An 11,278-nucleotide genomic window follows, 5' to 3' on the forward strand; every position below is an offset into this window, starting at 1 on the left:
GTTATCGAATAGATCGTTTCTTTCAGCAGGTGTCCAGCCTTTCTAGTTTTTGTCCAAGCTGAAAATAAGATTGACATATTTTTGCATACATGCATATTCTAAAAGTTACTAAATGTTTAAAAAAAAATTTAAAAAGAAAACTTTTCAAAAGGAACAACCATTTAGGCATCTACATGAAAACAGCCTGTTTTCAGTGCAACTGATTTTAATGGAAAATTGGAGGCTTTCAAAAGTAGGCAAATTATTCAGGGGCCTGAAAAAAGTCAGCATTGGCTAAACTTTCATTTCATTCAGATCAATAGAAATGTCACCGTTGATTTCAATAGCAGAGAAATTAGGCCAATGCTGACTGCTTTTGTAAATCCCACACACAGTATCATATCAAACTTTGAAAACATTGGCAATAGTATACAATGCCTAGCCAGCGTAGACACAAGGCATGCATTTTCCATCAGGAGATCATAACTGTGTCTGTACCCATGTACAGGTAGGGGAAGCCAGACCCACTAGAAGTGCACCAGTTCTCACGTGCAAAGAAAGGGCCAGGAATTGAAAAGTCCATCCTGAGATTCTGAGTTACATGCATGAGAGCTCAATTTCATGGGTTCTTTGAGCACCTGGGTATCATTAGGTATGCGATTGGAAAAAGAGGATTACACAGATCCACAGGCTGTTTTGTTCAACTGGTCATAGGAGACTGCCTTTAGGTAGGTTAAACTAGCTGGGTATAGACATGCAAAAAGCCTTGATCTAAGTTGCACGGTTTTCTATAAGCAGAGTTTAGATTGGTAGTAAACAAAACACACATTTACCCTTGGGGAGGGGGTAAAGGGGGAAGCTGTGCAAATCTTAGACTGGGTTCTGCCTGTATGCTGAACTTCTGTTCTGTTATGGTTATAGACCGGTTTCCGATCACTGATACCAGTAAAAGTGTAGTGCCCATACCTAACGTACCTCATTGTGTCAGACACTTGCTAGGTAACCTTGGCTTAATACTTAATCTCGTTGCTGGTAACTATGGACCAACTTGCCAGCTGTTCTTAGACTCCTTCAGGAAATTCTCAGCCCACTCAGAGATCTTCACTATAAAGCCTGTTGGAGGAGTTTCACAAACAAAATTCAACCTATGTCCAGCTTCAACAGCAGCAAATGTGTGATATGACAGAGCACAAAACACACAACTAGGTTACCTTAATAAGGTACCATACCCTTTTTAAAGGGTTCCCTTAGTGTAAATACTCTCTCCACACATAGAAATAAAATCAGAATATGAACATCTGAAAAGATGGACAGGATGTTTTTGAATTTAAACACATGGAAGTACTACTTTTTTGTCCAAATTATGGGGAAAAATGTGACAAGCTGAACAGCAACCAGGCTCTTTGATTTTTAAAGTGTAAATTTAAAATGGCTTTAAATTTAACCATTTATCTGGCCCCTGGGAAGATGAATGTTTAGTTGTCATTCTTTGTCATTTTATTTACTACATACCCTCCTGACAGAGATGAACACCTTATGTCCAACTTCTCACTCACAGATAGATATAATCTGCTTGGGAGACATCTACTATAGTCAAGGTCTCAAAACTTCATCAAAACCCTTCCCCTTGCCTTATCATATGCTCATAGTTCTCAAAAATACTCATGAGCTCAGCTCAAGTTTTTTATGCCTCATCTATTGTTCATTCTTTTTTGTTTCATCCTTATTATTAATTTTTATAACAGCAGCTCCTAGAAGTACTTAAAATGATTGATGCCCTGTTATGCTAGGCTCACTGTATACTCACAGCAGGACCCAGCTCGTTCCTTCCAGTAAAGCTTGAATTTAAATAGATAAATGTAAGTAGTGTGGGAGGGAAAGAGGTAACAGGGAGGCAGCTTGCCCAAGGAGACTCAGCAGACTAATACAAGGGCCTAGATTGGAAAATAATTTCTCTTGAATCATGGTCTTACTTAGACTCTTCATTTTGGTTTTGCTTAAGGAAACTGCACAAAATTCCTTCAGGTGTTTTTGATTTTGGCAAGAATTAAGAATAATGTAAATTTGCCCATGTTAAAACCGTCCAAATCACACTCCCTAGACAATTTAGAAAATTTCCATTTTCACAAAAATTCATAACACAGGAGGCCCACTGTGTAAGTATGTGGATTATTTTCCAGCTGCATGGAGAAGCAAGTATTTTCCAAATCCATGGTATTACCTTTTCCACTAAACCTTGATGGTTCCTGAGTAGCAGCAATTCAATGGTAGAAGGTATTGGATGGATTTGTTCCCTAGGTTCTCTATGCTTAGCACTGCCACTAAAATCAGTTCAGAAATGCCTAAATGCACTATAACCGCACCTTTGATTGCAGTTTTGAGGCACATCAGATCATCAGTTCCCAAATTTCTTTGATTGTAATTCACTTTAGGTTGGCTTACTTGCAACTGCACTTCTATTTTGGGAAGGAGGGGCTTTAGGTTGTCAGATGCTCCTCTGTAACTAAGTCCAAGGGCAGGCGTTAGATTTGTAGTGCTAAATACACCATTCCAGTGCTGCAGAAAATGAATGGACAGCTGCTCAAGCTGTTTGTAAAACTGCAAAGACAGCTATCAGGATTGGGGTGCAAACAGTCTTGGGGAACTTGGGGTTAAACAACTACCTGAGTCTGTGGGGAATCCAAATAAGGAGCCAAGGCTGCACAAAGAAGTCATAACCAGGAAGTCCAAGTCACATTCCTAATCTGTAGAGCTCTCCACTTCTGTAGTCTAGGCCAAACCAGAGGTCAAGTACCGGGGGAATCCAGAGCACACAACAGTAGAAGTAAAGTGCTGGGGTACAAGTAAAGTAAAATGCATAACCATAAATGTAAGCATTTTCAAGATTAGTAACTACAGTGGTAGTTTGGTAACATTGTATTAATATTGTGAAAGTCTTAGAGACAGACTCTGTATTCTGAATATAGTACACGATTCTTCAGATTCTGCAATACGTACATAGGTGTTTATACAGGAGAGAAAATGTTACAATAACACTGCTACAAGAAGTCTTCGAAATTCCAAGATGTTGAATATTAGATAAATAAAAAATTCTTCAAATTCCAACCTTCATATCAAGGGCTGCAGGAGTTTGTAAGCTGTTAACAACTCCAAAAAAATGCATAGATATAGGCCAGGTGTTACAATAGTAAGTTACAGGAAGATCTAACTTCCCAAGCAATAACAACAGACTTGCTATTTCTAAAAGAGGAATGAAAACAATTGCTGCATTATTAGAATATGGCATGACACAGATCAGATGAATACAGCTTCACATGTTATTGTGTGTTGTCCATTTTTGCTTTTTTTTTAAATTTCCATCACAGCCCTGGTTTCCTAAAAATCATCACAAGAATTGCATCTCCAGGTGCGCAATGTTTTCAGGTACGATTAACTATAAATCCTAGCTACAAAATACAAAGCTCAGGAGCTTGTCAATAATATATTAAAACAATGTTTCTTCCAAGTCTTTTTGAATTAAGAGAAAACCGAAAATATATTTGTGATGGTGTTTAGTTGGTTTGTGGGGTCTGGGCTATTATTTTCCTTTCTTCTGGTCTCTCTCAAAACTGGCAGCAGCTGGATGACATTCAGCTTCTGATTAATGTTGACACTAACAAATTGTTACTCCAATTGCTTTCTGAATCTACCCCTACATAATGGGAAACAGATATCCTTGATTAAGGAACTACTGGGAGTTAATGAACCGCTTCCTTGTAGATTTCTTTTATAACTACAAATATATTTTGTCCCACAAAAAGAGCACATAGGTTAATTACCACATAGCATAGTCATGACTCATGTCACTAAATAGTGATAACTATTAGAGGTGTGTGAAGCGGGTCATATTCGATTTGGATTCAGCCCAATTTGGGGGACAGTGATTCGATTTACTGATTCAGATCACTGTCCCAATTCGATTTGGCCAAATCCAAATCTGAAGATTCAATTCTGATCTGGAGAATCAGTGATTCGACCATAGACACAGCTTTATATGTTTTTTCTACATACCTCGAGGTACCAGGTATGGCTTGTGAATGCTGAGATGGTGGGGTGGACAGAGTGTCCCGCAGGAGGATGGGGGGGGGGGAAGTTGCCTCCCGGGTGCTTGGCAGCGAACCCAGAAGTGGACCGGAAGTACTTCCCGCCCACTTCTGGGTCCGCCACTGAGCGCATGGGGGTCCCCCCCCACCCTGCGCCTCCTCAGCTCTGCAATCAGCCACCAGAGGGATCTTGGGTGCTCCCCCAAACCCAGGAGGCAACAGTCGCTGAGTTGGAGAGCAGGTCCCCTGAGTGTTCCACAGAGTACCTGGACATGGACTGGAAGTGCTTCTGGTCCACTTCCAGGTCCACTGACGAGCACGCTGGGGACTCCCTTGTGCTCCTGTGGGACGCTGCATCCACCCCAGCATCTCAGTGTTCATAAGCCACTTGGTACCTTGAGGTATGCAGAAAAAACATATAAAGCTGTGTCTATGACCGAATCATTGAATCTCTCCAAATCTCCTCCGAATCGAATGGGTAATCAAATCTTCGCACAGCCCCAATAACTACGATGATGGGCATCAAAATAGAGAATCATGAGATACTGGTATGTTTTAGAGCCTTTTAACTGAAGATTCCAAAACACTTAAAAAATATTAATTAAGCTCTTTCACCTGCAAGTTAGGTATTATAATAGCAAATTTAGTTGGGAAAACTGAGTCCCAGATATTTTACATGAACTATCTGAACTTTCAGGACTTTCTGGAGTCTTGAAATCCAAGATACTAAGTTCTCACCTGTAACATCCCATGGGTACCAATCATTCTTATCCCTTCTTCAGCACACTAGCAGCATTGCCAACTTCCCCAGGACATAAGGTGGATCCAGGGCCTCTCTGTTTACTGAAAAAATGTAACTGCAGCCTGGCCAAGAGGCCAGCCTACTGTCACAATTAGCAGCAGTACACAGAGAAATAAAAGTGAAACTTTGTGCCCCCTTGGTTCTCAACTGGGGTGCCCTAGAACCTGTTAGGGGTGTCACAAGGCTGAAAGCCAGTACTAAATAATTATTATGTATTATTTACAGTCTCTTCAGTTGGTGTCCTGTACCACCAGTACTGCAAATGAAGTAATTTCTTAGTGAATAATTGGTCAAAATGGAGTTGTTTCAAAAATATTTAAAAAATATTTCAAAATAGTTTGTTCATGATATGGGGTGGGGAGGGCAGTTGATAGGTTTCCAGACTGCTAGATTAAGCAAAATACAATGTTTTTTAAAAAATCAGCTGCAGTCTGTCCTTAATAGGTTGACAACATGTTTTTAACTCTAAAAAAACTGAATCTAGGAATTAGAGTAAACTACTGGCATACCAGCATATGTCAAAGTTGTTTTTTTCATCTGATTTTCTTTTATCCAATTTCAGTTTTGGTTAAAGTTAATTAAAATGTACTTAGTTTACATATTGTATTTTGAATGGAAAGTAGTACTAGACATGAAATATTTAATATGGCTCTGAAATGTGAAGCTGAAGAAAGGAACTTTTAAAACCTAAAAATATATTTGCAAAATGTTATTCACCCATACAAGCTAGACAAGGAATTCTTTTTGATTGGCAAATAAAATTCCATCCCGTTTTTTCCACTGTCATAAATCACCAGGATTTAAATAGATTTATATAAATATATGTTGGAAAGGGTTCATAATTATTATGCAAGGCAGCTAGAGGTGGACTAAGAGCAGAAAATTAAACAAATCTAATTAAAGACCTTTGATAAATGCATGACATTTCAGAACTAAACTGCTACTGGATTCAGCTTATTCCCCACCCTATAATTTAAAGAAAAAGAGAAGAAGAAATATTTTTCTATGGTAATATTTTATGATGTAGTTCTTCCTTTACCAAGAGTAAGCTTTGCCTTTGCAGTATATGCCTTGGAAAGCCTTATATTTTTCATCCACATGTTACTTAAAATTAATTCACTATACATTCCTTTGTATTTTGCCTTCTTTTATCTCTAACTAGTGCTGAAATGCCTATACCCATAGGCCATGTATAGGCATTACACTTTTACTGGTATAAGCAATTGGAAATCAGTCTATAGCCATCACAAATCAGAAGTGCAGCACACAGACTGGTTTAAAAGTGGCAGAACCCAATCTAAGACTTGCCTCCAGATCCCATCCCCACCCGAAGGGTGAATGCATGTTCTGTTTGCTACCAGTATAAACTATGCTGCTTACAGAAAACTGCTTAACTTAGTTTGATTCCCTCATCAGGCTTTTTGAATACATGTACCTTGCCACAGTGTCCCCTACTGTCATGGATAAAGCAGGAAAAAACGAAAGAAGTTTCCAACTTCACTACAGCAGATAATATGTCTCTTCATTAGTTCACATTATTTTCAGCTCTGCCATCCAAGTTTGCTTTAAATTCTGAGCCAGATGCTCCTAGAAATAAATGTTCTCATTGCTCTCCTGGGATCAGCAGCAGCCACACGAGTATGGTGGAGAGGAAAGTGTGGTAGTTTGTATTATCCAAATAGTTTTTTTCTTGCTCTCTCTCTCAAAGGTCAACACATAAATCTGTCACAGTTTTACATTTCCCAGTCTTCTTTAAACTTTATAGTAAATGTACATTTTGATAGGTCATTATTTTGCCTGCCTAAGGTAAATCCACACCAGTAAAAAGGACAGAGGAAGGGCAGAAGACACAGCTATGACTCATTAAAAAAATATTAAATTAAAAAAAAAGGACCTGTGCTACTTGTGTGCATTTTTTTCAGGAGATATCAGATGCCCTTTAATGACAATGTCTGGAGATGCTACTGAGTAAATTATGTCCTGCAGTACTAGTCCTGCTTCAAAAAGGATTAAGATAGCTGTGAGGAGGGGCATGGAGTAAAAGATGTAACAATAAAAGTATGGTTTTCATGCTCTGATGATATCAAAACTTCAAATGAAATGTGCCAGTGGCCAGTGCTGTCAACAGAGTTCTTTACTCAAAATGCTGAATCTCCTTCTTAGGAGTAATCTCTTTATTCAAAATGCTGAACTAATCTATTTTCTTTACTATTCCTACTACTATGCGTTTTTTAAATCCAAGACTAACCTAAACCAAGGCTATCTAACTGGACGTCCGGAGGCTGCATGTTGTCTGGGTGATCCTGGTGTAAAAAAAACCCCCAAAAACCCCACAGGGGAAAAAAGCAGGGCGGCACATGTGGCACCAATGTGCACTGCCCAAAAGCAGAGCCTGCCCAGCCAGAGCCACAATCTAGCTGCGAGCCAGGCTACCTGCTGCTGGATCACCGCCACTGGAGCCCCAGAAGGCTCCCAGGGCCTCAGGTAAGGCCAGGTGCTGGCCCCAGCCTCCCCTACTGTGCCCAGGGCAATATGCTGTGAAACCAGTGCATGTGTGCAAGGGCATTCCCTAGGAGCAAGTAGCAGTGGCACGTATTGTTCTGCTGCTGTTTGTCCCCAGGGAAGTGCACATGACTGCATGTCTGGATCCAGCCAAAATGGACATAATTCTACTGAAGTGGTTGGGTTATCTTCTATCAGTAACTATGGCTTATTTTTTTAAAGCATATCCCCTTACATGGTCACCCGGCTGGGGTCGTCTGACCCCAGATGTCTTTCCTGCTCATGCAAGGGGCTGGACCCGCTGATCCTTCGGGATCCCTTCCAGCCCTGTGATTCTATGATTCTACTTCAAATCCTGATGGTAAAATAACAAAATACCAAAAAGTCCCATTTATCAGAAAGTTTTTTTTTTCATTTTTTCCTTTAAAATAAATTTCAATTCAAAATAGTTTTTAGTTTGTATTATGCATCAAAATATATTGTATAAAGTGCGAATTGAAACAGAACGTTTGTGTTAAAATATTTTGGTTAACTAGGTACAATTTCGGGTAGGGATTTCCTTTAACAGAAATCAGAAATCTGGTGGAGGACAGGTCACTGCAATTTGGAACAAAGACAAATGTTAAAATCTTGAAATCTTCAGCAAAATGGAAGCTCCCTTTTCTGCACTGCTATATACCCATTCTGCTCAAAACAATTTAAAAAAAAAAGAGACCACATGGCACTTCCTGCGTAAGTCTAATATCTATCTCCAGTCTGGCCATTATTTTTCTTTTGTGTAATAACTGTCAATCCATTTTACAGTGGATCAATCCCCCAATTGTAAAATGATGATGATCCACTTTTGTACAGCATTTTGAACTGAATGGATGAGTTCTATAATCTATCAATTTATGGCCATTTGGATGATAACTATCAACACCATGATTCCTAGCAGAACAACAAGACAGCGTAATGTCAAATACAATATTCCAGTGGCAGTCAGAGACCACCCCAACACATGCATTAGGTCAAGACTGTCCAACTCATAAGTGCCCAGGGGCCACATGCTCTGTGGGCCATACCAGTGGGTGCTGTACACCCTGAGGGCTGCACCAGGGTAAGGCACTATCACTGTACTGTGTGCCTGAATGTATGCTTCCATGTCCTCCTCTTCTGGCACCATGTATCCACATAGTCCTGGCTTTACCCTCTGTTTCCCTCATTATGCTTCCCTGCACTACCCCACCCCCAAGGGCAGGAAGGAGAAGCCCAGATACTCCAGCTGCTGTTGCAGCCAAAGAAACGGGGGGCGTAATGGCTGGGAGGGAGCCCAGGGGCCATAACTTAAACTCTTAACTTAACTGTACAAATTGGACAGCCTTGCATTAAATTATTCATTTTACTATTAGAACAATGTCCTGTAGAAAGAGACCATTCTTCTATTTCTTATAGTTATTTTATCTAATGGAGTTGAAAAACAGAAAAGCAAAATTAAGCTGCCAAATAAGATTTAGTCAAATGGCAACATGCAGTTTTTCAAAGCCTTCATGACATTCCTGTTCAAAAACCCAAAGAATACACTAACCCATGAAGTGCCCCACCTCTTGTAGGATTCTGGTAAGTTGCCATGTGAAAGTAAATTACTATACAACCTTGTACCAGCTTGTCTTGTTTTCATTCTACATTAAAATTAGCAAACTATTATACTTCATCTGCTTGGGGGGTACGTAGGGGCCAGCAAAAGTGGCTGTATGCTACATCTGTTTACATCTGAGCGATGCAAGTAAATGGGTACTAAGAAAGAACAATACATTTAGAACATAATATTCAGGGATTAATTCATGTATTAATGTGTTACAACAGCTTTTAGAGGCAGAATTAAGTAGTATTCTGCTTGTTCTGGCCCAACAAAAACACAATATATTTTTGATTCAATAAAAATAACCCTGAAGCCATAATTACATTGAAAAGCACTTTGCACATTTCACATTTCAAAGTACATATTTACCAGTAGCTGCTTCAAATTTAGACCAGCATTCTTAGTGGATCTTGCACCACTGAATTTAATTGCCCACCCCCCGACACACACATTCGGTGATTCATATTTCACAAAATAATAATTGGCAGACTGTGTCTATGAAAGAACAATGGTTATATTTACAAGGCAAGATATTTTGTTTGTTTCACATGCTTATAATCCTTTCAGATGTAATCACAGTGAATGTTATAGAAGTTAGCCCTGCTGCATATCTTCTATGATGCAAAGCAACAATTAAAGAAAGTGTTCCATAGTTTCCCCAAATAATCTAATTGACTCTGGTTAGAGAATTGAAGCTCAAGTTCTCTCTCTCCAGTAAAACTAGGGAATTATGTCATTGAATTTTCAGTCACTAATGTTGCATTACTTACAGCTGCTCCAGTGATAGAAGTCCTTTAAATGCTTGTTGGTCTATTGTGTGGATTTCATTCTTGTATAAGTAACTGCAAAAAACAAATCATTTCATGAAGAAATAAAAGAGTTAATGAATAACCCATCAATTAGTCTGCTCATAACCTAAACATTAAATCTCTCAAAGTGCTTACTACATTTCCTGGGTGGCAAAGTAAAAAGGTGTGCAGGATATATATGTTAGTATTTTTAACAACTACTTTGTTATCCCATGAAACAAAGAAAGATGACTTTAAGGAAAAAAATAAAATGTTCCAGTTAGACATTTCTCAGGAGAGGTAAGAAAACAAGCCACAGCAAATCTTTGATCTCAAATATTTAGCCACTTTATTGTTAAGGAGTTTCCAAAAAAGTCATGATTTTCTGAAATATTTTTGTAACTCAGAATTCTTTTTTTCTTTATATTTCTTTTTCAAAATGTACAGGTTGATCATAAATGTTTCTCTGTGAGTATTCAGTATTTCAGCTTGCATCTTCTTTGGATGCCCCTAGTTCTGACTAATCTTGGAAACAGTATACCCAACTAGGCAGACAAGTGCTCTGAATTTTTTATAAGAAAATTTTACACTACAGTAGTTAGGATATGACCAAATGTTCTGTTTGGCCAATCCAGCAAACCAAGAGACTGAGTACTTTCCTTTTATCCTGAAAGGTATCTTCAGCTTCAGCCATTATACAGGTATACAGTAAACACACATGGCAAGTGGCTTGGTTGATGAATGGTGTCTACTAGCACTTTGAATAACAAAGAAACCACCCCCAATGAGGTGTGAACAGCTAAACCATGCTATTCTTCCATGAATTAGCAGGCATGCTTGAGTAGGTTTAAACAGTGTCTTTAAATATAGAAATCAATAGGGGCTGGTAAAAGGTTTGTGCTTTTTGCATGATTTAAATGCCTGCCTAAATTATCCATGGACATCCTAAATGGCTTATATTGTACTGTCACCGAGGTGTGACACTCAAAATTGATCAGCTAATCTATATGGCATCATATCTATTCACCATTTAGTTGATGTTAACAAGAACTTCTTATGCAAACAGAAGCTGGGTCTAGGGGAGGTATGAGGGAACAAGGTAGGGGGCCAGATTGAGTTCTCATGAGCAGAGGCTTTCTTCTTGGGAAAAGGGCAGTAGCTCCTCAAAAAGTGCCTTCCCTCACTGCTCCCACCTCCCAAACATCCTAGAAAGTATGAACCGAACCCACGCCCTGCCACCCCAATCCCACATCCCAATTTATTAAAGCATGACACCGTCTTTAATTTGCTTCCTCTTTGTTTCTTTTCATTTTTTTGTATCATTTTGCAATTGAAGCAGGAGAAGTTTTTGGCCAAAGTTGTCTCCCTCTCCAACTGTGGGAAGAAGTCTAAAGGAATTCCGAATTTGCATTCACATTTTTCCATCTCATATTTTGCTTCCTATCGTTGTTGCCTTCGTTGGTTTCTGCAGATTTCAGAAATTAGCCTTTCTGAAGCAATGTAT

General features: G+C 39.1%; 1 protein-coding gene across 1 annotated transcript in view; it reads right to left on the reverse strand.

The window, feature by feature from the left end:
- Window positions 1–11,278, reverse strand: part of PXDNL (peroxidasin like) — a 407,402-nt gene that overhangs the window by 167,928 nt on the left and 228,196 nt on the right. Inside the window, exon 4 of the mRNA XM_019527126.1 lies at window positions 9,757–9,828. Within this exon, the coding sequence (XP_019382671.1) occupies window positions 9,757–9,828 (72 nt within the window). The remainder of the gene's footprint in view (window positions 1–9,756; window positions 9,829–11,278) is intronic.

This window comes from Gavialis gangeticus, unplaced genomic scaffold, assembly GCF_001723915.1.
Source record: "Gavialis gangeticus isolate Ggan-Ray unplaced genomic scaffold, GavGan_comp1, whole genome shotgun sequence".
Taxonomy (NCBI): domain Eukaryota; kingdom Metazoa; phylum Chordata; order Crocodylia; family Gavialidae; genus Gavialis; species Gavialis gangeticus.